The following is a 26,857-nucleotide window of genomic DNA, read 5'->3' on the forward strand; positions in this document are numbered from 1 at the left end:
CAGCATCTCTCCCCATTATCCTAGGTTTTATACAATCCAGGGAAGAGATAATATCCTCTCGCCTTGCTCAGACGGCATGCCATTGCTCTCCAGTACCTCCCCAAGTAACATTTGCAATAAGCGGATCATTGAGTGACAATTGCAGTGTGAAAGCAATATGAAGCAACTCATTAATAAGACCTTATGCAAAAAGCGAAATACTGCGGATGCTGGAAATCAGAAATTAAAGCGCTCTGACGAAAGAAAAAAAAGCCAGACTTGCAATTCTACAGCGCCTTTCACGACCACCGGACGTCTCAAAGCGCTTTACAGCCAATGAAGTACTTTTTTTTGAAGTGTAGTCACTGCTGTAGTGTAGGAAATGCAGCAGCCAATTTGCGCACAGCAAGCTCCCACGGACAGCAATGTGATAATGACCGGATAATCTGTTTTTAGTGATGTTGGTTGAGGGATAAATATTGGCCCCAGGACACCGGGGAGAACTCCCCCTGCTCTTCTTCAAAATAGTGGCCGCGGGATCTTTTACGTCCACCCGAGAGAGCAGACGGGGCCTTGGTTTAACGTCTCATCCGAAAGACGGCACCTCCGACAGTGCGGCGCTCCCTCAGTACTGCACTGGGAGTGTCAGCCTGGATTTATGTGCTCAAGTCTCTGGAGTGAGGCTCGAACCCACGACCTTCTGACTCAGAGACGAGAGAGAGAGACACCAACTGAGCCACTGACTGACACTCATCGACCTGTAACGTTAACTCTGTTTCACTCTTCGCAGAGTGTTTCAAGCATTTTCTGTTTCAATAATGTCCTTACGACTGCATGATGACAGGATTTGACTTGTGGGGGGGGGGTTTGTTTTTTATTTTGCGTTTTTTGGCAGCTGATGCAATTTAGCGACGTTCCCTGGCTTTCAATACAGCGTGCAATTCTGAGACGGTCCCTGGGTGTCAGGGGGCGGGGCTGGGTGATGGACAGAGGGAGAGTCCAATCAGATTGCAGATGTGGGGGTGGAGAGGAGGGATTGACCAATGGGAGGACAGGAGGGGCGGGATTTCCAATTGCAGTCGCGGCCTTGCCGGCAGAGCGAAGCCTGGGACTGGCGTGAGTGTGGGGCTGGGTTTGGACTAGTCTGTCGGTGCAGGGCAGAAGGGAGGGGGCCTGGGGAGAGGGTGGAGGAGGAGGCCTCTGCCTCCATCCCCCCACCCCGACCTGGGCTGAGCCTGCTGCCCCCCTCCCCCCCAGAGTGTGTGGGGCGTCAGTGGTCCTCAGTACCCTTGGCATGGGGGGATGGGAGGGTGCAAAATCATTCAGTCAAGGCTCCTGCTTCTACTCAGGGCCCAATAACCTCCCTCCCCCCCACTGAAAAGTTTGGTTTATTGAGAGAGCACATTGGCTGTGATGCCCTCCGTGGCCAAATAGGCTGTTGATGCTCAGCTGTGTGGGTCGCACTCTCTCGCCTCTGACTCAGAAGGTTGTGGGTTCATAGTCCCCACTCCAGAGACTTGAGCACAAAAATCTAGGCTGATGCCCCTAGTGCCAGTGCTGAGGGACTGCTGCAGTGTCGGAGGTGCCGTCTTTCGGATGAGACGTTAAACCGAGGCCCCGTCTGCTCTCTCAGGTGGACGTAAAAGATCCCACGGCCAGTGTTTTGAAGAAGAGCAGGGGGAGTTCTCCCCGGGTGTCGTGGGGCCAATATTTTCTTTTTCCAGATGACGTCAGGTGTAGAAAGACTTACATTTATATAGCGCCTTTCACGACCATCAGACGTCCCAAAGCACTTTGCAGCCAATGAAGTACTTTTGAAGTGTAGTCACTGTTGTAATGTAAGAAATGCGGCAGTCAATTTGAGCACAGCAAGCTCCCACATACAGCAATGAGTTAATGACCAGATAATCTGTTTAGTGATGTTGGTTGAGGGATAAATATTGGCCCCAGGACACCGGGGGAGAACTCCCCCTGTTCTTCTTCGAAATAGTGGTCACGGGATCTTTTACATCCAACTGAGAGAGCACACGGGGCCTCGATTTAACGGGGCAGAAATTCCTCCCCAAACGCGTGAGTACGGAAGGGGTACTCACGCGTCTGGCCGGAGGAAATGGCGGTTTTCAGCATGCACAGCGCATGCGCTGAAAACCGGCATTTCCTCTCCTCTCACCCAAGAGTTGAAGAGGCTATTTAAAGTTTAAGTAGTGTTTTGGGGTGCAGTACTTCTCATGAGTTTGACAGTTCTTACTCTCAAACTTATGAATGAAGTTTCCCCTCCCCTGATTGGCTGAACAGTGCTCACCTGATCCCAGCCGGCACATCGCACTAACTACGCCGCTGGGTCAGGTTAGCACAGCGCGCCGACATCAGAACCTGGCCACTGAAAGGAAATCCACTGCGGGCCAGGTTTCAGATGTCGGCGCGCAGGGTGAGCGCACATCGGGGGCTTGCACGCGCGGCAAGCCCCCGACACCAAGTTCTGGGCCATTGTCTCATCCGAAAGACGGCACCTCCGACAGTGCGGCACTCCCTCAGCACTGCACTGGAAGTGCCGTCAGCCTGGATTATGCGCTCACAACCCTGGAGCGGGACTTGAACACACAAGCTTCTGGCTCAGAGGGTTGGGATAGGCGGAGGTCGGACCTTGCTGTTAATTGGAACTGTCCTTCGCTGTGTGTTTACCTTCCGGCTCTCTCCTGAACCGACTTCCCTTTTTCCGATTTCCTCTTTAGGTCACACTGAGAAATGCCGCTCCACAAATACCCGCCCAGGATCTGGCAGGCCCTGCGGCTGAAGCAGGGGATCCAAGGACGCTTACCGGCCCATTATCTCCGCTCCCTCAACGAGACCCAGGAGCCCACCCCCGTTCATTTTAAACCCCACGGGGTTAAATACAAACGGAACCCGAAGACCGGGCAACCAGAGCGCGTGCAAGATATACCGATTCCCATCTACTGCCCTCCAGAGTCACAGCGTGGGTTGTGGGGAGGAGAGGGCTACGTACAAGGGTTCAGATATGCCAACAATGACAAGGTATGGAGCAGCAAACGGTTGAGTAACTCTTGCAACAATTCTCTTGCCTCCTCTTCTAAAGGCGTTCTGAATATCACTCTACTACAGTCTAGTACTGACTGAGCCCACCTTACATTTAAAATGCTCATCCTTGTGTTCAAATCTCTCCGAGCCCGCACCCCTGCCCCATCTCTGTAACCTCCAGCCCTACAACCCTCCGAGATCACTGTGTTCCTCCATCTCTGGCCTCTTGCGCGTCCACGATTATAATCTCCCCACGATTAGCGGCCGTGCCTTCAGCTGCCTCGGCCCCAAGCTCTGGAATTCCCTCCTTAAACACCTCCGCCTCGCTCTCCCAACAACAACAACAACTTGTATTTATATAGCGCCTTTAACGTAGTAAAACATCCCAAGGCGCTGCACAGGAGTATTTTAAGACAAAAAATTTGACACCGAGCCACATAAGGATAGATTAGGGCAGGTGACCAAAAGCTCGGTTAAAGAGGTGGGTTTTAAGGAGCGTCTTAAAGGAGGAAAGGGAGGTAGCGAGGCGAGAGGTTTAGGCAGGGAATTCCAGAGCTTGGGGCCTAGGCAACAGAAGGCACGGCCACCAAAGGTTGAGTGATGGAAATCGGGGGACGGGCAAGAGGCCAGAATTAGAGGAGCGCAGATATCTCAGGGGGGGTTGTGCGGCTGGAGGAGGTTACAGAGATAGGGAGGGGTGAGACCATGGAGGGATTTGAAAACAAAGATGAGAATTTTGAAATCAAGGCGTTGCCGGACTGGGAGCCAATGTGGGTCAGCGAACACAGGGAGTGATGGGCAAACGGGACTCGGTGCGAGTTAGGACACGGGCAGCCGAGTTTTGGATTACCTCAAGTTTACGTAGGGTGGAATGTGGGAGGCCGGCCAGGTGTGCGTTGGAATAGTCAAGTCTCTCCTTTAAGACGCTCCTTAAAACCTACCTCTTTGACCAAGCTTTTGGTCACCTGCCCCTAATATCTCCTTGTGTTGGTTCGGTGTCAAAACATTGTCTGATAATCGCTCCGGTGACGCGCTTTGAGGTGGAGAGGTTTAGGGAGGGAATTCCAGAGCTCGGGGGCCCAGGCAGCCGAAGGCACGGCCGCCGATGGTGGAGCGATGGGAATCGGGGGACGGGCAAGAGGCCAGAATTGGAGGAGCGCAGGTTGTTAAACCCAGGTTTCTGTCTGGAGCCCAGCCTCACTCTGTCACGGCCCGTTTCTCTCTGTTTTTGCCTCCTCCGCAGCTCTCCACGCGGCTGAGGAAGACTTGGAAGCCGCAGGTGTTTGTGCGAGAACTTTACAGCGAGATCCTGGACAAGACCTTCACCGTCCCGGTGACCATGCGGACTCTGGACCTGGTGGACGCTTGCTACGGCTTCGATTTCTACATCCTGAAGGTAAGGGCTCCTTGGTTTGATTTGAGCCCGGAGAGTATTTGCTCAACGTTGCTCGGGGCGCCGCCTGTTCCTCCCCTTTTTAATTGCCGGAAGCAATCTGTCTGCAGCCCGAAACCGGCCACGTGGCGGCGGGTCGAGTGGCAGGCGGAATCTTAGAATTTTCCCCGAAAGAGCCATCCACATAACCTCAGCCCCCTGTCCTTTCCCTGTACCTTTATTGGTTTCCCTTGTTCATGTATCCACTCCCCTCTGATAAGCGATGCTTCCATCTTTTGTTTCTGGTCAGGCATTCCCCGTCCCAACAACTCTCTGCGCGAAATAGTGTAGGAAATGCAGCAGCCAATTTGCGCACAGCAAGCTCCCACGGACAGCAATGTGATAATGACCAGATAATCTGTTTTTAATGATGTTGGTTGAGGGATAAATATTGGCCCCAGGACACCGGGAGAACTCCCCCCCTGCTCTTCTTCGAAATAGTGGCCGCGGGATCTTTTACGTCCGCCTGAGAGAGCAGACGGGGCCTCAGTTTAACGTCTCATCCGAAAGACGGCACCTCCGACAGTGCAGCACTCCCTCAGTACTGCGCTGGGAGTGTCAGCCTGGATTATGCTCTCATTTCCAGGGAGTGGGGGTGAGGGGAGAGTGGGATGCTCTGAGGAAAGTGTAGGGGACATCACCTCCCAGAGAAGCTGCAGTTTTATTTTTGCTGCAAATTGTTCCCTAGACTCCAAAGGCCGACCTGAATTCAAAGCTGGGGATGGACCTGAAACGTGCAATGTTGCTGAGACTCGCTCGCAAGGACAGCGATCTTTACCCCGACGATGCAGAGAAACGGGAGCTCATCTACAACAAGTATAAGGTACGGTGCAAGGCCCGAGATCTGTGCAATATGTTCGCTTTAAAATGAAGGGATGTAAAGTTTTTTTTTTTAATTTCTTTGCAGGATGAGGGACTTCAGTTACATGGAGAGACTGGAGAAGCTGGGATTGTTCTCCTTAGAGCAGAGAAGGTTAAGGGGAGATTTAATAGAGGCGTTCAAAATCATGAGGGGTTTTGATAGAGTAAATAAGGAGAAACTGTTTCCACTGACAGGAGGGTCGGTAACCAGAGGACACGGATTTAAGGTACCTGGTAAAGAACCAGAGGGGAGATGAGAATTTTTTTTTAAGCAGCGAGTTGTTGTGATCTGGAACACGCTGCCTGAAAGGGCGGAGGAAGCTGATTCAATACAGGAAACTCTTTATTATCCGGCACCAACGGGACCGGCGTGGTGCCAGTTTATCAAAAAGTCCAGATTACAGAGAGATATAGTTTAAAAGGTACGAGAGCCCCGTACACAGCAACAAATCCAGGCTTCCCTGTTGCTTGGCAACGTGCAGGAACTCTGGCCACAAACCAAGCGTCCCTGTTGCTTAGCAACAAGTGCACGAACCCCGGTTACACAGCCACAGATCCAGGAACGGCCACTAATATGAAGTAAAACTTACCTGAACCTACTCCTGAATTTTGCCGGTTAACAGAGATTTCCGGTTATTAGGTGCCGGTTAAAAGAGGGAATTGGATAAATACTTGAAGGGGAAACGTTTGAAGTCTATGGGGAAAGAGCAAGGGAGGAGCGGGACTAATTGGAGAGCTCTTTCAGAGAGCCGGCACAGGCATGATGGGCCGAATGGCCTCCTTCAGAGCTGTGTGACTCTAGGATGATTAAAGTGGTGTAAATCTCCTTTGTGCCGCAGGGGTTTGTGATTCCCGAAGAGGAGGCGGAGTGGGTCGGGCTGAGCCTCGAGGAAGCCGTGGAGAAACAGAGGCTGTTGGAGAAGAAGGTAACGAGGGAAATTCGAATTAAATCGTCTTTAACCCCCCCTCCGCCACCGTGTCGACTACGGCCTCCCCTCTTAACAAATCTCGGCTGTGGATTGTATTTATATTTAAAGGGGCAGTGGGGGAAAGAGCAGGGGGGTGGGGGAGTGGGACTAATCGGATCGCTCTTTCCAAGAGCTGACACGGGCAGGATGGGCCGAGCAGCCTCCTCCTGTGCTGTGTCACTCTATGAAAAGAGAACGCGATCATTTGTATAAAGAATTACAAAACCTGATCCCCCTTGCAGTGTGTGGCAAAGTTCGGTTCAGACACTGCATGGTGACTGGATTTTCCCGTTGGGAATGTCGCTGGGAAGGGCAGTTTATTTAAAGTATCGAATACAATATATTACAACACTCCAGGCATCCCAGTTTGTTAAAGACACCAGGCAGAGTTAGGATGCCTTGTGAACATAAGAACATAAGAAATAGGAGCAGGAGTCGGCCATTCGGCCCCTCGAGCCTGCTCCGCCATTCAATGAGATCATGGATGATCATCGACCTCAACTCCACTTTCCTGCCCGATCCCCATATCCCTTGATTCCCTTAATATTCAAAAATCTATCGATCTCTGTCTTGAATATACTCAACGACTGAGCCTCCACAGCCCTCTGGGGTAGAGAATTCCAGAGATTCACTTCCCTCTGAGTGAAGAAATTTCTCCTCATCTCAGTCCTAAATGGCCGACCCCTTATTCTGAGACTGTGACCCCTGGTTCTAGACTCCCCAGCCAGGGGAAACATCCTCCCTGCATCTACCCTGTCAAACCCTGTAAGAATTTTGTATATTTCAATGAGATCACCTCTCATTCTTCTAAACTCTAGAGAATATAGGCCTAGTCTACTCCATCTCTCCTCATAGGACAATCCCCCCATCCCAGGAACCAGTCTGGTGAACCTTCGTTGCACTCCCTCTATGACAAGTATATCCTTCCTTAGGTAAGGAGACCAAAACTGTCCACAATACTCCAGGTGTGGTCTCACCAGGGCCCTATATAATTACAGTAAGACGTCTTTACATAAGAACATAAGAAATAGGAGCAGGAGTAGGCCAATCGGCCCCTCGAGCCTGCTCCACCATTCAAGAAGATCATGGCTGATCTGATCCTAACCTCAAATCTTCTATCACTCTCCATCCACCCGAACCCATGTGATCTCCCGGGAGAGGCGAAAAACCAGATAAAAAACCCAATGGCCAATTTGGGAGAAAAAATCTGGGAAATTCCTCTCCGACCCATCTAGGCGATCGAAACTCGTCCAGGAGATCACTCTGTCCCTATATTTTCTACAGTACTTACCTTCTGTAAAGGCGATCTCCACCCCAGCCAGGAACAGGAATAAAACCATCTCCTGAAATCTAACACAGAATTAGAACACAAGAAGTAGGAGCAGAACCAGGCTACACGGCCTCTGGGCCCACTCCACTACCCACAGGGCCATGACCATTCCGAACCTAGACTCATGTCCAATTTCCTGCCTGCTCCCCATAACCCTTAATTCCCTTTACTTCTAGGAAACTATCTATTTCTGTTTTAAATTTATTTAATGATGTAGCTTCCACAGCTTTCTGGGGCAGCAAATTCCACAAACCTACCACCCTCTGAGTGAAGAAGTTTCTCCTCATCTCAGTTTTGAAAGAGCAGCCCCTTATTCTAAGATTATGCCCCCTAGTTCTAGTTTCACCCATCATTGGGAACATCCTCACCGCATCCACCCGATCAAGCCCCTTCACAATCTTATATGTTTCAATAAGATCGCCTCTCATTCTTCTGAACTCCAATGAGTAGAGTCCCAATCTACTCAACCTCTCCTCATATGACCACCTCCTCATCCCCGGGATTAACCGAGTGTACCTTCTTTGTACTGACTCGAGAGCAAGTATGTCTTTTCTTAAGTATGGACACCAAAACTGTATGCAGTATTCCAGGTGCGGTCTCACCAATACCTTGTACAACTGCAGCAATACCTCCCTGTTTTTATATTCTATCCCCCTGGCAATAAAAGCCAACATTCCATTGGCCTTCTTGATCACTTGCTGCACCTGCATACTAACTTTTTGAGTTTCGTGCACCAGGACCCCCAGATCCCTTTGTACTACAGTACTTTCCAGTTTCTTGCCATTAAGATAATAACTTGCTCTATGATTTTTCCTGCCAAAGTGCATAACCTCACACTTTCCAGTATTGTATTCCATCTGCCAAATCTCTGCCCACTTACTTAGCCTGTCTATGTCCCTTTGCAGGTTTTTTATGTCCTCCTCGCTCACTACTTTCCCTCCCATCTTTGTATCATCTGCAAACTTTGATATGTTACACTCGGTCCCCTCCTCCAAATTGTTAATATAGATTGTAAATAATTGGGGACCCAGCACTGACCCCTGCGGAACACCACTAGTTACTGATTGCCAGTCTGAGAACGAACCATTTATCCCAACTCTTTGCTTTCTGTTAGAAAACCAATTCTCCACCCACGCCAGAATATTACCCCGAATCCCGTGATTTTTTATCTTGAGCAGTAATCTTTTTTGTGGCACCTTGTCAAATGCCTTTTGGAAGTCTAAATACACTACGTCCACTGGTTCCCCTTTATCCACCCTGTATGTTACTTCCTCAAAGAACTCAAGCAAATTTGTCAAACATGACTTCCCCTTCATGAAACCATGCTGAGTTTGTCCTATTAAATTATGTTTCTCCAAATGTCCCGTTACTGTCTCCTTAATAATGGACTCTAACATTTTACCAACCACAGATGTTAGGCTAACAGGTCTATAGTTTCCAGCCTTCTGCCTACTACCCTTTTTAAATAAGGGTGTTACATTAGCAGTTTTCCAGTCTGCCGGGACCTTTGCTGAGTCCAGGGAGTTTTGGAAAATTATTACCAATGCATCCACAATCCCTACCGCCACTTCCCTCAAGACCCTAGGATGTAAGCCATCAGGTCCAGGGAATTTATCCGCCTTGAGTCCCATTATTTTACTCTTAAGACTCTCATGGCTGACCTTCTACCTCAACTCCACTTTCACCCCCGATCTCCATATCCCTCGATTCCTCTAGAATCCAAAAATCTATCAATCTCAGCCTTGAATATACTCAATGACTGAGCCTCCACAGCCCTCTGAGGTAGAGAATTCCAAAGATTCACATGCCCTGTCAAGCTGTCTGAGAATCTTAACATGTTTCAATGAGATCACCTCTCATTCTGCTAGGCCCAATCTACTCAATCTCTCCTCATAGGACAACCCTCTCATCCCAGGAACCAGTCTGGTGAACCTTCGTTGCACCGCCTCTAAGGTAAGTATATCCTTCCTTAGGTACGGAGACTGAAACTGTGCACCGTGCTCCAGGTGTGGTCTCGCCAAAGCCCAGTACAATTGCAGCAAGACTTCCTTACTCTTGTACGCCAACCCTCCTTGCAATAAAGGCCAACATGCCATTTGTTTTGCAACTTGCTTGCTGTACCTATTATGTTAACTTTCTGTGCTTCCTGTACAAGGACACCCAAATCCCCCCCGAACAACATTTAACAGTTTCTCACTATTTAAAAAAAATATTCTGTTTCTCTATTCTTCCGACCAAAGTGAATAACCTCACATTTCCCCACATTATACTCCACCTGCCACCTTCTTGCCCTTCTCAGCTGCAAACTAAAACTGACCAGCGCTTGCCGCAATTCACTGACAAAATATACAATTGAACTCTAAGTGACCTTTGAGTCTCTGTTTACTTAACGCAACAACTAGACTTTCAAACCTTGTGTCAGCCATGGCTCAGTGGGCAGCACACTCACCTCTTGAGTCAGAAGCTTGTGGGTTCAAGTCCCACTCCAGAGACTTGAGCACAAAAATGTAGGCCGACACTCCCAGTGCAGTGCTGAGGGAGTGCCGCACTGTCTGCTCTCTCGGGTGGATGTAAAAAAATCCCACGGCCACTATTTTGAAGAAGAGCAGGGGGGAGTTCTCCCCGGTGTCCTGGGGCCAATATTTATCCCTCAATCAACATCACTAAAATCAGATGATCCGGTCATTATCACATTGCTATTTGTGAGAGCTTGTTGTGTGCAAATTGGCTGCCACAGTTTCCTACATTACAACAGCGACCACACTTTTTTTTTAAAGTACTTCATTGGCTGTAAAGCGCTTTGGGAACGTTCTGAGGTTGTGAAAGGCGCTATAGAAATGCTCTTATTCAATTGTCCAGATAAACAACCCCTGCTGTGAGTGAAGTCCGCCGGAGCCTCGGGCAGTGCCGGGCAATCTTGACGTGTTTTTAAAACTGTTCTTTTTAGGATCCAGTGCCGCTGTTTGAAGTTTACGCCGAGGAGCTAGCCCAGGAACTGAGCAGGCAGAGCCTGTCGGAGCCGGCGATCGTAGAGAAGAAATCGTAACCGAGAATGGGCCCTTTAAGATCTGCAGCGCAGCAGGTTATATGACCAGCGATAGATTTGTTTGGGCAAAATGTACTCCCTGACTCAGACCTTCCTCTGCGTGTTTGAGGGTCGCGCTGAAGAAACTGCCTCAAGGGGCAAGGGGCAAAGGTTAAAGTGACTTTATGAACTCTTGACTTGGACTAACTACCAGAGTGAAATGCTGAGTTATTTTCTAAAGTGTGTAAGGTGGAGCATCCGCCTTGTGCGCTGTGATTCCTAATTCTGTTCTTTCCGAAGAATAATAAGACGTGGAATGTTTTAATGTGTTGCTGTTTCTCAATGATTAGTCGGGATCCTTTTTATACATCCAATAGCTACCGATCACTTAAATTAACTTTATTTAAGGGAGGTTACAACACGGAAACGGCCTAATCAGTCCGCGTCAGAAGTTACTCTCCAAACGAGCCAATCACATTTACCTGCCCTGCTTCCGTATCCCTTTATTAAGTGTCAGTCAGTGGGTCGCACTCTCTCGCCTCGGAGTCAGAAGGAGTTGGGTTCAAGTCCCACTCCAGAGACTTGAGCCCATAATTCAGGCCGACACTCCCAGCGCAGTGCTGAGGGAGCGCCGCACTGTCGGAGGTGCCGTCTTTCGGATGAGACTTTAAACCGAGACCCCTGTCTGCTCTCTTGGGCGGACGTAAAAGATCCCACGGCCACTATTTCGAAGAAAAGCAGGAGCGTTATCCCTGGCGACCCGGCCAATATTTAGCCCACAATCAGCACCTGAAACAGATTATACTTAATAAAAAATGTCCTCCTCATGTTGAGGGTCATAAGGGTCAGGAGTAGAAGACTTGGGGGAAAATGACCTAACGTGACCTTTATGTCTGGAGGTGGCAGAAAGTGTCTCAGTCGCTCCCTCCCTCTGAAACCACTGACTCAGTTCAAGCCGGTGAATGAGGAAGTTCCTGATTGCAAGGAGGTTAAGCGGGGATCCCACATGCCAAGCCGTGGAAATGTTGGCAAATTTCAAAGAAGCAATCGCTTGAGTTCAGAAAGACAGACGGCAAGACTGATTCCTTATCGATCGTATGCGGTCTCTGTGAGACCTCACTCCTGCAGGATCACTCCTCTCCGGTTCTGTCTCCAAGGGGCGGCATACTTTCTTGATCCAGAGATGCTGATTTTTACCTTTGGCCTGTGGGGTCCACCTCTGCTGCACGTTGTTTTTATGCTGTACACCACCTCCGTTCTGGTTTCCTTCCTGCACTGGGCCAGGATGAGTCTCTCTGGTGCGGGACAGAGGATTTTCTAAGCTGGTATAGGGAAGGCAGCGAAGGGTTGTACCCAGGGAAAGGTGGCTTATAGCAACTTGGTTCATTGGGTAGCACTCTCGCCTCTGAGCCAGCAGGTCATGGGTTCGAGCCCCGTTCCGGGAATTGAACGCGTAATCCAGGCTGACACTCCCAGTGCCAGTACTGAGGGAGTGCCGCACTGTCGGAGGTGCTGTCTTTCGAATGAGACGTTAAACCGAGGCCCCGTCTGCCCCCTCAGGTGGACGTAAAAGATCCCATGGCCACTATTTCGAAGAAGAGCAGGGGAGTTCTCCCCGGTGTCCTGGACAATATTTATCCCTCAACCAACATCGTAAAAACAGATTATCAGATTGCTGTTTGTGGGAGCTTGCTGTGCGCAAATTGGCTGCCACGTTTCCCACATTACAACAGCGACTACACTTCAAAAAAGTACTTCATTGGCGGTAAAGTGCTTTGGGACGCCCTGAGGTTGTGAAAGGTGCTGTAAGAACATAAGAAATAGGAGCAGGAGTAGGCCATTCGGCCCCTCGAGCCTGCTCCACCATTCAATAAGATCATGGCTGATCTTCGACCGCATCTCCACTTTCCTGCACTATCCCCATATCCCTTGATTCCCCTAATATTCAAAAATCTATTGATCTCTGTCTTGAATATACCTTGAAAACTTCTAAATTATTCTGTTTAAAAATAGAAGCAGGAGTCGGCCATTCGGCCCCTCGAGCCTGCTCCGCCATTCAATAAGATTACGGCTGATCATCGACCTCAACTCTACTTCCCCGCCCGATCTCCATATCCCTCGATTCCCCTAGAGTCCAAAAATCTATCGATCTCTGTCTTGAATATATTCAACGACTGAGCCTCCACAGCCCTCTGGGGTAGAGAATTCCAAAGATTCACCACCCTCTGAGTGAAGAAATTTCTCCTCGTCTCAGTCCTAAATGGCCGACCCCTTATTCTGAGACTGCGAACCCTGGTTCTAGACTCCCCAGCCAGGGGGAAACATCCTCCCTGCATCTATCCTGTCAAGCCCTGTAAGAATTTAGTATGTTTCAATGAGATCACCTCTCATTCTTCTAAACTCTAGAGAATATAGGCCTAGTCTACTCAACCTCTCCTCATAGGACAATCCCCCCATCCCAGGAACCAGTCTGGTGAACCTTCGTTGCACTCCCTCTATGGCAAGTATATCCTTCCTTAGGTAAGGAGACCAAAACTGAACACAATACTCCAGGAATAAAAACAGCGAATGCTGGAAACACTCAGCAGGTCAGGCAGCATCTGTGGAGAGAGAAACAGAGTAAACGTTTCAGGTCGATGACCCTTCGTCAGAACTGGAAAAAAAGCAGGAAATGGAACAGATTTTTAAGCAAGGGAAGGGGCTGGGAAAGGGGGGAGGGGGTGAAAGAACAAAAGGGAAGGTCTGTGATAGGATAGAAGGCAGGAGAAGTAAAGAGACAACTCCAGGTGTGGTCTCACCAGGGCCCTATATCATTGCAGTAAGACGTCTTTACTCTTATACTCAAATCCTCTTGTAATAAAGGCCAACACACCATTTGCTTTCCTAATTGCTTGCTGTACCTGCTGCAGAAATGCAAGTCTTTTTTTAAAGGCGACAGAGGTTAAATTGGGAAAAGTGACGCTGGCGAAATATCCAAATTGAGTGGGACTGTAGCAGATATATCTCTACAATCTATATAACAACTTGTATGACACTTCCTGCCTGTCATGCTTTAGAAGTTCACCAGAACTAGAGACATCATCACATAGTCGCTAATGCAAATTTGTGTTAGTGTGAGAAAGCTAACGCAGTTATTTGCAAGTACTCTCTAGCAACAACTACCAGAGCCAATTACCCCAATGTGCGAAGTCGCTAACTACTTCTTCTTCTTTCGTATGGTAATAGCAAATCAATTGTCAATATCTAAGTCAGATATCCAGGCCAAAGCTTCCGGTGTAATAGCGTGGATACCTTGTAGGCTGCCTGCGAATCTCCTCTGAGGGCAGTGCTCAGTGATGTGCTCCAGGGTCTGATCAGGAGCTCCACAGTCGCATGATGGGGGAGGCTTTAATCTTCCACCTTATGGAGAAGGTGGCAGCATCTACCATGACCAGTTCTGAGGCAGTTGATGGTTGTCCACTGTTGGCGAGGAAGGTTTGATCCTTCAGGTTCTAACAGGACTAGACAGACTAGATGCAGGATGTTCCCGATGGCGGGGGAGTCCAGAACCAGGGGTCACAGCCTAAGGATAAGGGGTAAGCCATTTAGGACAGAGATGAGGAGGAATTTCTTCACCCAGAGAGTGATGAACCTGTGGCATTCTCTACCACACAAGGCAGTTGAGGCCAACTTATTAAATATATTCAAGAAGGAGTTAGATATATTTCTTAAGGCTAAAGGGATATGGGGAGAAAGCAGGGACAGGGTACTGAATTTGGATGATCAGCCATGATCTCATTAAATGGTGGAACAGGCTCGAGGGGCCGAATGGCCTACTCCTGCTCCTATCTTCTATGTTTCTATGTTGTACTGCGAGCTCCTCTATAAGGAATCCATTCCGTACGTCGCAGTTCTTCCAAGCATTTCGCCCTCGCTCTTCAAGGCTGAGGGGAGGTCGCTGAAGGGCTTCGGCGATGGTCCAAAATGGCCGCCGCTCCGCGGCTTCTGACCTACGGTGACCTCCAACTTCGCCATCGCCTTCCTGCACCGCAACCTCATTCCCACGGCAATAACCTTCATCCGCCAATTCTCAACCCTTCAAATAGCTGCTGGGCGTCACTCATCTGCTACTCCTTTCTCCAGGCTTGGACAATAGTTCGTCGATGCTCCACGCTGACTCCATCCTACCTCTGTCAACTTTTTCCCTCCACGGGAGCTCCGACTTTAACTTTGGACCCCCTACTATTGTCACCAACCGATTCCCTGCTACTATCAGGAAATATGCCTCGCTACAATTGCTACATAACCAAACCTATGAGTGTCTCTTCTGTCGTCATGCCGCCCTTCATCTCTCCTCCCTCGGATCCTCTGCCCTCCCAAATCCCTATCCCAACCCTTCATTACTCTTCGACCTTCCTACTCTCCTACCGCCTGACTCCCTCTTCGATGAGCCTACAGCTTCCCTCTGTGCCTCTCTTGGCATCCTCCGAAGGGCCCACTGTGGCACTCGTCGCTGTCTCCTCACGAGCCGCAACCCCCAGCTGTCCCATCCTACTCTCTCGCCGACCTTCCCGTCCAGTGTGCCTGCGGGGGGCTAATCCTGCCAATCTCCTCGTCCAACTCGCCCCTCCCAGCGCTGACCCTGTGGACGCTGCCATCGCCGACCCTCTCCGCATCTCCCTCCAGCATGTCCGTCCACTTGCGAACAAGGCTCTTGCCAACCATGAGCTTATCGTGGATGACCGCATCGGCATCATGACCCTGACAGAAACTTGGCTGAGGGGTGATGACATCTTACCCTTAAATGAAGCCTCCCTGCCTGGCTATACCTTCCACCACTTGCCCCGCTCAGACCGCCGTGGTGGCAGTGTGGCTCTCATCACCAAATCACACCTTGGTCTGTCCCCCTACTCCTCCGGCACTTTTTCCTCCTTTGAGCATCTCACCTTGTTCCACCCCTCTCACCTGTCATTTAAAATTCTTCTTCTCTACCGCCACCCAAGTACGATAAAAATGTTATCACCGAGATATCCTCACTGCTTTCCTCCCTCAGCCTCCATCTCAATTCATCATGCTCTCTCTCCTATAAGTTCACTACCCTCCTATCCTCCCTTAATCTCTCCCTCCATGTGAACTCCCCAACCAGTATTCACGGTGCCCCCCCCCCCCCCCCCTTGACCTTGCCATCTTTCGTGGCCTCGCTACTCTCACCGTGTCAATCGAAGATAAGGCCATCTCTGACCACTTCCTCGTATCGCTTTCCACCCACATCCCCCTTCCCCCACCCAACCCTACTTCCTTCTGTGTCCGCCCCGGAAAAAACTCGCTCCCAACTCTCTTACAGCTGCACTTTGCCAACTGTCCAGCCTTTGGCCCTCCATTCACCACAACACTTCTGCAGCTGCTCAACCACACCCTCACCAGCACCTTTGATGCCCTGGTCCCTACTAAAACAACTGCTGTCTCTCACCCTGGCTGTTCCCCCTGGTACGGCCCACATCTTCGCTACCTGAAGTTCAAGGGACGCAGATTTGAACGGATATGGCGGACAACTGGTTTAGCCATTCACCGCCAGATCTGGCTGGACCACATAAAGCACTATCGAGTCCTCATCTTGTCTGCCAAAACTGCTCACTATTCCAGAATTATTCTGGAATGCAAAGATAACCCCTGGCTACTATTTTCTACTGCTGACTGTCTTCTTAAACCCCTCTCCCCTGTCTCCTCCACCCTCACCTCCAACAACAAGTGTGAGGAGCTCATGGATTTCTTTGCCTCGAAGATTGAGACCATCCGTTCAGCTGCCTCTGCCACTTCCCTTCCTTCCCCTAGCCCACCGGGCCAAACTTCCTCTAAGGTTCTCCCCTGCCCTAGCCCTGAACTCACATCTTTCTCCAGTTTCTCTCCGATCTCCCCTCATAACCTCTCTGTGCTCATCTTGTCCATGAGACCCACTTCCTGCTCCCTCGACCCTATTCCCACCAAACTGCTGACCACCCAACTTCCTTTTCTGGCTCCCATGTTAGCTGACATTGTTAATGGTTCTCTCTCCTCAGGTACTGTCCCCCTCTCCTTCAAATCTGCCGTCATCACCCCTCTCAAAAATCCAACCCTTGACCCCTCTGTCCTTGCAAACTACCGCACCATCTCCAACCTCCCTTTCCTCTCCAAAGTCCTTGAACGTGTTGTCGCCTCCCAAATCCATGCCCATCTTTCCCGCAACTCCATGTTTGAATCCCTCCAATCAGGTTTCTGCCCTTGCCAAAGTACCGAAACGGCTCTCAACAAAGTCAAAAATGACATCCTTTGTGACTGTGACAAAGGTAAACTATCCCTCCTCATCCTTCTTGACTTGTCTGCAGCCTTTGACACGGTTGACCACTCCATCCTTCTCCAACGCCTCTCCACCGTCGTCCAGCTGGGTGGGACTGCACGCGCCTGGTTCTATTATCTATCTAATCGTAGCCAGAGAATCACCTGCAACGGCTTCTCTTCCCACTTCTGCATCGTTACCTCTGGTGTCCCCCAAGGATCTACCCTTGGCCCCCTCCTATTTCTCATCTACATGTTGCCCCTTGGCGACATCATCCAAAAACACAGCGTCAGTTTCCACGTGTGCACAGACGGCACCCAGCTCTACCTCACCACCACTTCTCTCGACCCCTCCACGGTCTCTAAATTGACACAATGCTTGACCGACATCCAGTCCTGGATGAGCAGAAATTTTCTCCAATTAAATATTGGGAAGACCGAAGCCATTGTTTTCGGTCCCCGCCACATACTCCGTTCCCTAGCCACTGACTCCATCCCTCTCCCCAACATCTGTCTGAGGCTGAACCACACTGTTCACACCTTGGGGTCATATTTGACCCTGAAATGTTCTTCCGACCACATATCCGTGGCATAACTAAGACCGCCTATTTCCACCTCTATCATCACCCGTCTCTGCCCTTGCCTCAGCTCATCCGCTGCTGAAACCCTCACCCATGCCTTTGTTACCTCTAGACTTGACTATTCCAACGCACTCCTGGCTGGCCTCCCACATTCCACCCTACGTAAACCTGAGGTCATCCAAAACTCGGCTGCCCCCGTGTCCTAACTCGCAACAAGTCCCGTTCGCCCATCACCCCCTGTGCTCGCTGACCTACATTGGCTCCCGGTTAAGCAACGCCTCGATTTCAAAATTCTCACCCTTGTTTTCAAATCCCTCCGTGGCCTCGCCCCTCCCTATCTCTGTAATCTCCTCCAGCCCCACAACCCCCCCGAGATATCTGCGCTCCTCTAATTCTGCCCTCTTGAGCATCCCTGATTATAATCGCTCCACCATTGGTGGCCGTGCCTTCTGTTGCCTGGGCCCTAAGCTCTGGAATTCCCTGCCTAAACCTCTCCGGATCTCTTTCCTCCTTTAAGACGCTCCTTAAAACCTACCTCTTTGACCAAGCTTTTGGTCACTTGCCCTAATTTATCCTTATGTGGCTCGGTGTCAATTTTTTGTCTTATAACACTCCTGTGAAGCACCTTGGGATGTTTTACTACGCTAAAGGCGCTATATAAATACACGTTTTTGTTGTTCTAGATTTGCGACGGGTTGGTGGTAGGTTGTTCAAGTCGGCCCTGATCGGCATGTGTTTGCTGGTGTAGCAGTTGTATTCTCTGGAGACTGCGTATTCGCGGCGTAGGTGTGGTGGTGGCGCGATGTTTGCAAGCACGGGCAGCCAAGGTGTTGGTGTCGATAAGAGCTAACTACCAGCAACGTGCTAGGACGGTAACCACCAGCCGCGCAGGGCGCTGTGACTTCTCGCACCATTGACGCCCCCATCTGAGCCACACTGCAGCAGAGGTGCAGCATCTCCTACGGGGGAATTGGGGCAGAGTTACTTACCAGGTTTAATAACAGAAAATGCACAGCAAATACTGACCCCCTGCACAAACACTGGCACCCACCCGGGGACCCCCTGAACTACTGATTCACTCCCGGGGACCCCCTCAAATACTGATTCACTCCCGGGGACCCTCCTCAAATACTGATTCACTCCCGGGGACCCTCCTCAAATACTGATTCACTCCCGGGGACACTCCTCAAATACTGATTCACTCCCGGGGACCCTCCTCAAATACTGATTCACTCCCGGGGACACTCCTCAAATACTGATTCACTCCCGGGGACCCCTCAAATACTGATTCACTCCCGGGGACCCCTCAAATACTGATTCACTCCCGGGGACCCCTCAAATACTGATTCACTCCCGGGACCCCTCAAATAATGATTCACTCCCGGGGACCCCTCAAATACTGATTCACTCCCGGGACCCCTCAAATACTGATTCACTCCCGGGGACACTCCTCAAATACTGATTCACTCCCGGGGACCCCTCAAATACTGATTCACTCCCGGGGACCCTCCTCAAATACTGATTCACTCCCGGGGACCCCTCAAATACTGATTCACTCCCGGGACCCCTCAAATACTGATTCACTCCCCCTCAAATACTGATTCACTCCCGGGGACCCCTCAAATACTGATTCACTCCCGGGGACACTCCTCAAATACTGATTCACTCCCGGGGACCCCTCAAATACTGATTCACTCCCGGGGACCCCTCAAATACTGATTCACTCCCGGGGACCCCTCAAATACTGATTCACTCCCGGGGACACTCCTCAAATACTGATTCACTCCCGGGGACCCCTCAAATACTGATTCACTCCCGGGGACCCCTCAAATACTGATTCACTCCCGGGGACCCCTCAAATACTGATTCACTCCCAGGGACACTCCTCAAATACTGATTCACTCCCGGGGACACCCTCAAATACTGATTCACTCCCGGGACCCCTCAAATACTGATTCACTCCCGGGGACCCCTCAAATAATGATTCACTCCCGGGGACCCCTCAAATAATGATTCACTCCCGGGGACCCCTCAAATAATGATTCACTCCCGGGGACCCTCCTCAAATACTGATTCACTCCCGGGGACACCCTCAAATACTGATTCACTCCCGGGGACCCCTCAAATACTGATTCACTCCCGGGGACACCCTCAAATACTGATTCACTCCCGGGACCCCTCAAATACTGATTCACTCCCGGGGACCCCTCAAATAATGATTCACTCCCGGGGACCCCTCAAATACTGATTCACTCCCGGGGACCCCTCAAATAATGATTCACTCCCGGGACCCCTCAAATAATGATTCACTCCCGGGGACCCCTCAAATACTGATTCACTCCCGGGGACCCCTCAAATACTGATTCACTCCCGGGGACCCTCCTCAAATACTGATTCACTCCCGGGACCCCTCAAATACTGATTCACTCCCGGGACCCCTCAAATACTGATTCACTCCCGGGGACCCTCCTCAAATACTGATTCACTCCCGGGACCCCTCAAATACTGATTCACTCCCGGGACCCCTCAAATACTGATTCACTCCCGGGACACCCTCAAATACTGATTCACTCCCGGGACCCCTCAAATAATGATTCACTCCCGGGGACCCTCCTCAAATACTGATTCACTCCCGGGGACCCTCCTCAAATACTGATTCACTCCCGGGACCCCTCAAATACTGATTCACTCCCGGGGACTCTCCTCAAATACTGATTCACTCCCGGGGACCCCTCAAATATTGGCGTACTCTCCGGATTCCCCCTCAACCATTGACACACTCCCAGAGACCCCGTACCTTGCAAAAGATGGGGTCAGCTACTCGAGGGGGAAACAGTCGTTGCTGCAAATGTATGTTGATGATTATTTTCTTAATAAAAGAAAGACTTACATTTATACAGCATCTTTCACGACCACTGGACGTCTCAAAGTGCTTTACAGCCAATTAAGTTCTCTTTTGGAGGCACTGTTGTAATGTGGGAAACGCGGCAGCCAATTTGCGCACAGCAAGCTCCCACAAACAGCAATGTGATAATGACCAGATAATCTTTTTTTAGTGATGTTGATTGAGGGATAAATATTGGGCCCAGGACACCGGGGAGAACTCCCCCCCTGCTCTTCTTCGAAATAGTGGCCGCGGGATCTTTTACGTCCACCTGAGAGAGCAGACGGGGGCCTCGGTTTAATGTCTCATCTGAAAGACGGCACCTCCGACCGTGCAGCACTCCCTCAGCACCGCACTGGGAGTGTCAGCCTAGCTTTATGTGCTCAAGCCCCTGGAGTACGGGCTCGACGGGCCAAATGGCCTCCTTCTGTGCTGTAACCATTCTTTGATGCCAGCAGCAGAGGTGGCAGGCAGGCAAGTCAAGCAATAGCGGGAAATATACCTTCGTATAGACTGTAGCAGCTGTCACTGCCATGCGATGGTGTGTGGGGGAGCAGAGTGTAAATAAGGTTCACATTTTGGTATTTGTATGTATTATTGTAGACTTTCTGACACTTTTGAGAAATCATCTGATCTACACATGATATAAATTTCCATTCAGTGTCGGGAAAGAGAGAGTTGTTCAGGTGACCTTTCAGCTTGAGAAGCCGCGATTTGTGTTTCCTATTCTGCACCCCAGTTAAGCATCAGCTGATCTGCTCGTGACTCCCTACCCAGGGAGAGGAAAGGAAACTGGCTCGAAACTCCGCCCCCCTCCCCTCCCCCGGGCTTTGAAGGAGGGCGGAGCCACCAGCTGGAGGTGCTGCAGGACTCTCAGGCTCCTCTAGAGGGAGTGCTGCTCCCATCACTGGCCGAGCGGCAGGAGCGGAGCGCTGTGCCCCCTCCCCCTCCCCCCCCCCCCCCCCCCACACCAGTGCCCTCGGGTGGGCAGCCCGACTGGTGTTCTGTCCCACATTACAACAGTGACTACACGTCAAAGGTGACTACACGTCAGATTACACGTCATTGGTTGTGAAGCGCTTTGGGACGTCCTGAGGTGGTGAAAGGCGGCGGAGGAATTCAAATCTTTCTATCGTTCGTTCTTTTTCTTTTGTTTTTTTTCATTCTTTTCCTCCTTCCTTCCTTCCCTCCCTCCCACCAACCCACCAATGCTTTCGCTATATTTGGGCTGCGCAGTAGCTTAAAGGGACCGCGCACAAAACAATTTAAGGAACTTTGCTGCTACACACCCACATCTACCTACACCCACCTACCTACACACAGCTACACACTCCCACCTACTTACCTACGCAGTGAGTGTTCGCAGGCTGTTGAAACCATGGGGGGCATCATCGCTGGTGCTATCCGCGCACATGCTTCCTCCCAACAGCAGTGGCCGGGAACAGGAACCCTGCCCCATGGTTCGGGCCACTCGCAACTGCCCCCCAGTGCCCCAGCAGGGAACGGAACGGCTAATTGGGTACCGTACAGTGGGCACCTCCCTAATCTTGTGTGGCCCACTGCCAAACCGGGGCAGCCCTTCAACCCACCGAGCAATCCAGGGAGTCGGTAAACCCCATCCTTTTGCTGCTGTGCGCAGATCTCTCGCTGGGTAAAGCCCCAGTAACAAAAACGTTCTTCCCAGCTGAAAAAAACTCAGCTGATTTCTGAGAAGTGACGAGGCCCTTTAGGAATGAGGAGCAGCTTTGATTTCCTGCAATTCCTCCTTCAGTGTCCTGCATGTGCGCTCACGCCCACACAACTAGAAACGGAAACGTTCTCGTCCATTCATTCCGTGCTGCCCCGGTGGCTCAGTCGGTCGCACTCTCGGCCTCCCAGCCAGAAGGTCGTGGGTTCGATGCCCCACTCGCTGAAGCGCGTAATCCAGGCTGACGCTCCCCGGGCAGTGCTGAGGGAGCGCTGCACCGTCGGAGGTGCCATCTTTCAGATGAGACCTTAAACCGAGGCCCCGTGTGCCCTCTCAGTTAAAAGATCCCGCGGCCACTATTTCGTAGAGGAACAGGGGGAGTTCTCCCCGGTGTCCTGGGGCCACTATTTATCCCTCAATCACTAAAAAAAACAGATGATCTGGTCATTATCACATTGCTGTTTGTGGGAGCTTGCTGTGCGCAAATTGCCTGCCGAGCCTCTTACATTACAACAGTGACTACGCTTCAAAAAGTAGTTAATTGGCTGTCAGGTGCTTTGGGACATCCTGAGGTCGTGAAAGGTGCTATAGAAATGCAGGTTCTTTATTTTCTCACAGTTTCCTGCTGAATCAGCACTGAAAATGGGATTAGAATAGACAGGGCTTGATGGCTGCCGTGGACACGATGGGCCGAAGGGCCTCTTTCTGTGCTGTATAACTCTATGACTATGAAATCCTTGTATCTTGGAGTTGTCGGTGCAGTCACGTGCTTCCCGGAATTTGGGCGGTCGGATTCACACTGGCTGTGTGGAATTTTCTCCTTCCCCTGTGATCTGGGACACGTTACGTAAAAACAGAACCCTGGTTAAGCTGTGTCTTGATAGCTGGAGTTTCCCCGTGACCCGAGCCCAGTTGCTGTTCCAGTGTTACATCATTCCACATTGCTGCTGACCAATAAAGCCTGGACAACATCGATGCACAGCATGAGTCAACACATTCCTGGTAAAGCCAACCAGAGCATTTGCAGGAAACAGGGATTTCAGGATTTACCAGCTTGTAGCTGGCTGGGAGGGAGTAATGTCTAGCGCTGTGTCTCAGTGGGCAGCACTCTCGCCTCTGAGTCAGAATGGTCGTGGGTTCAAGTCCCACCACAGGGACTTGAGCACATAAAGCTAGGCTGACACTCCCAGTGCAGTGCTGAGGGAGTGCTGCACTGTCGGAGGTGCCATCTTTCGGATGAGACGTTAAACCGAGGCCCCGTCTGCTCTCTCAGGTGGATGTAAAAGATCCCACGGCCACTATTTTGAAGAAGAGCAGGGGGGAGTTCTCCCCGGTGTCCTGGGGCCAATATTTATCCCTCAACCAACATCACTAAAAACAGATTATCTGGGTCATTATCACATTGCTGTTCGTGGGAGCTTGCTGTGCGCAAATAGGCTGCCGGGGTCCTACATTACAACAGTGACGACACTCCAAAAGTACTTAATTGGCTGTAAAGCGCTTTGAGACGTCCGGTGGTCGTGAAAGGCGCTATGGAAATGCAAGTCTGTCTTTTCTCAGTGCCTGACCCTGTCACGCAGGATTCCACTTTAGCTGTGTCATTCCTGACTCTAAGAACATGTGCTTCCGAATGTGGGCCAGACCAACGCAAGCCAGCACGTTTTCAGCTTCAATGCCCAATCGGTGCCGTATTCATAGCTCTCATCCCAGACAGGCATGAAGGCACTACAATTGACATCGGTGCCCCTGGTCTAGACTGGGAGAAAATAATCAGCCAAGGTCCCTGGTCACCATCGCTATCGAGCAACCTCTCCTGAAAGTGAATGTCGGAAAGGACTGGTGGGCTGTAACACTCTGATATAACCCACACCCCTCACTGTAACACTCTGATATAACCCACATCCCTCACTGTAACACTCTGATATAACCCACACCCCTCACTGTAACACTCTGATATACCCCACACCCCTCACTGTAACACTCTGATATAACCCACATCCCTCACTGTAACACTCTGATATAACCCACACCCCTCACTGTAACACTCTGATATACCCCACACCCCTCACTGTAACACTCTGATATAACCCACACCCCTCACTGTAACACTCTGATATACCCCGCACCCCTCACTGTAACACTGTAACGCCGGGGAGTCCAGAACCAGGGGTCATAGTCTAAGGATAAGGGGTAAGCCATTTAGGACTGAGATGAGGAGGAATTTCTTCACCCAGAGAGTGGTGAACCTGTGGAATTCCCTGCCACAGAGGGCGGTGGAGGCCAGTTCATTAAATATATTCAAGAAGGAGTTGAATATATTTCTTAAGGCTAAAGGGATCAAGGGATATGGGGAGAACGCAGGGACAGGGTACTGAATTTGGATGATCAGCCATGATCTCATTGAATGGCGGAGCAGGCTCGAGGGGCCGAATGGCCTACTCCTGCTCCTATCTTCTATGTTTCTATATAACCCACACCCCTCACTGTAACACTCTGATATACCCCACACTCCTCACTGTAACACTCTGATATACCCCACACCCCTCACTGTAACACTTTGATATACCCAACACCCCTCACTGTAACAATCAGATATACCCCGCACCACTCACTGTAGCACTCTGATATACCCCGCACCCCTCACTATAACATTCTCTGATATACCCCACACCCCTCACTGTAACACGCTGATATACCCCACACCCCTCACTGTAACACTCTCTGATATACCCCACACCACTCACTGTAACACGCTGATATACCCCACACCCCTCACTGTAACACTCTGATATACCCCACACCCCTCACTGTAACACTCTGATATACCCCACACCCCTCACTGTAACACTCTGATATACCCCACACCCCTCACTGTAACACTCTGATACACCCCACACCCCTCACTGTAACACTCTGATATACCCCACACCCCTCACTGTAACACTCTGATATACCACACACCCCTCACTGTAACACTGTAACGCCGGGGAGTCCAGAACCAGGGGTCATAGTCTAAGGATAAGGGGTAAGCCATTTAGGACTGAGATGAGGAGGAATTTCTTCACCCAGAGAGTGGTGAACCTGTGGAATTCTCTGCCACAGAGGGCGGTGGAGGCCAGTTCATTAAATATATTCAAGAAGGAGTTGGATATATTTCTTAAGGCTAAAGGGATCAAGGGATATGGGGAGAAGGCAGGGACAGGGTACTGAATTTGGATGATCAGCCATGATCTCATTGAATGGCGGAGCAGGCTCGAGTGGCCGAATGGCCTACTCCTGCTCCTATCTTCTATGTTTCTATATAATCCACACCCCTCACTGTAACACTCTGATATACCCCACACTCCTCACTGTAACACTCTGATATACCCCACACCCCTCACTGTAACACTTTGATATACCCAACACCCCTCACTGTAACAATCAGATATACCCCGCACCCCTCACTGTAACACTCTGATATACCCCGCACCCCTCACTATAACACTCTCTGATATACCCCACACCCCTCACTGTAACACTCTGATATACCCCACACCACTCACTGTAACAGAGGTTAATAATTATGATCTAATTGGGATTACGGAAACATGGTTGCAGGGTGAGCAGGGCTGGGAGCTTAACATACAGGGGTATTCAGTATTTAGGAAGGATCGACAAAAAAGAAAGGGAGGAGGGGGTAGCATTGCTAGTAAAAGAGGGGATAAATGCAATTGAAAAGAAGGATATTAACTCAGTTAATACAGAATCTATATGGGTGGAGCTAAGAAATAGCGAGGGGCGAAAAACATTAATAGGAGTGGTATATAGGCCTCCAAATAGTAAAATAGAGGTTAGGGAGGGCATCACGAGGGAAATTAGAGAAGCGTGCAATAAGAGCACAGCTGTCATCATAGGTGACTTTAACTTACATATAGATTGGACTAGCCTAATCAGTAAAAATAATGAGGAGGAGGAATTCCTTGAGTGTTTAAGGGATGGTTATCTGGATCAATATGTCGAGGAACCAACTCGGGAACAGGCTATATTGGACTGGGTACTGTGCAATGAGAAGGGACTAATCAGTAATCTTGTTGTACGGGGACCCTTGGGTCAGAGCGATCATAACATGATCGATTTCTCACTCGAAATGGAGAGCGAAGAAATTGACTCAGAGACTAAGGTCCTGAATTTAAACAAGGGGAATTATGATGCCATGAGACGGGAACTGAGTAGGTCTGATTGGACAACGTTCCTGGGAGGACTGGAGGTAGATAAACAATGGCAAACATTTAAAGATAGAATGACAAAATTGCAAAAATTGTTTATACCAATCTGGCATAAAAGGAAATCTAAAAAGGTGACTCAACCGTGGATAACAGGGGAAATTAGAGACAGCATAAAATCCAAAGATAGGGCGTATAAAATAGCCAAAAAAAGCGCCAGAGCGGAAGATTGGGAACAGTTTAAGATAGAGCAAAGGAGGGCAAAGGGCATGATCAAGAGGGGCAAAATAGCTTACGAAAACAAGCTGGCGGAAAATATAAAAACTAACTCCAAAAGCTTTTATAAATATATCAAAAGGAAAAGACTGGTGAAAACCAAAGTTGGTCCATTGCAGTCAGATACGGGGGAATATATAATGGGAAATAAGGAAATGGCAGATCAACTAAATGCATACTTTGGGTCAGTCTTTACGAAGGAAGACACAAAAAACCTCCCTGGGATATCGGGAAAAATAGGGACATTGGCAAAGGAGGAACTGACGCAAATCAATATCTCTAAGGATATGGTGTTAAGGAAG

General features: G+C 50.0%; 1 protein-coding gene across 1 annotated transcript; it reads left to right on the plus strand.

Moving 5' to 3' along the window:
* Nucleotides 1-1,013: 1,013 nt before the first annotated feature.
* On the plus strand, nt 1,014-10,952 carry mrpl28 (mitochondrial ribosomal protein L28). The gene is made up of 6 exons (XM_085973312.1): nt 1,014-1,095; nt 2,712-3,012; nt 4,259-4,411; nt 5,136-5,270; nt 6,148-6,234; nt 10,554-10,952. Exons 2-6 carry the CDS (start codon nt 2,725-2,727, stop codon nt 10,650-10,652), a joined length of 762 nt encoding a protein of 253 aa, XP_085829438.1. The 5' UTR covers nt 1,014-1,095; nt 2,712-2,724; the 3' UTR covers nt 10,653-10,952.
* The last annotated feature ends 15,905 nt before the right edge of the window (nt 10,953-26,857 follow it).

This window comes from Somniosus microcephalus, chromosome 34 (genome assembly GCF_052327205.1).
Source record: "Somniosus microcephalus isolate GS21.2 chromosome 34, FLI_Smic_1.0, whole genome shotgun sequence".
Taxonomy (NCBI): Eukaryota; Metazoa; Chordata; class Chondrichthyes; order Squaliformes; family Somniosidae; genus Somniosus; species Somniosus microcephalus.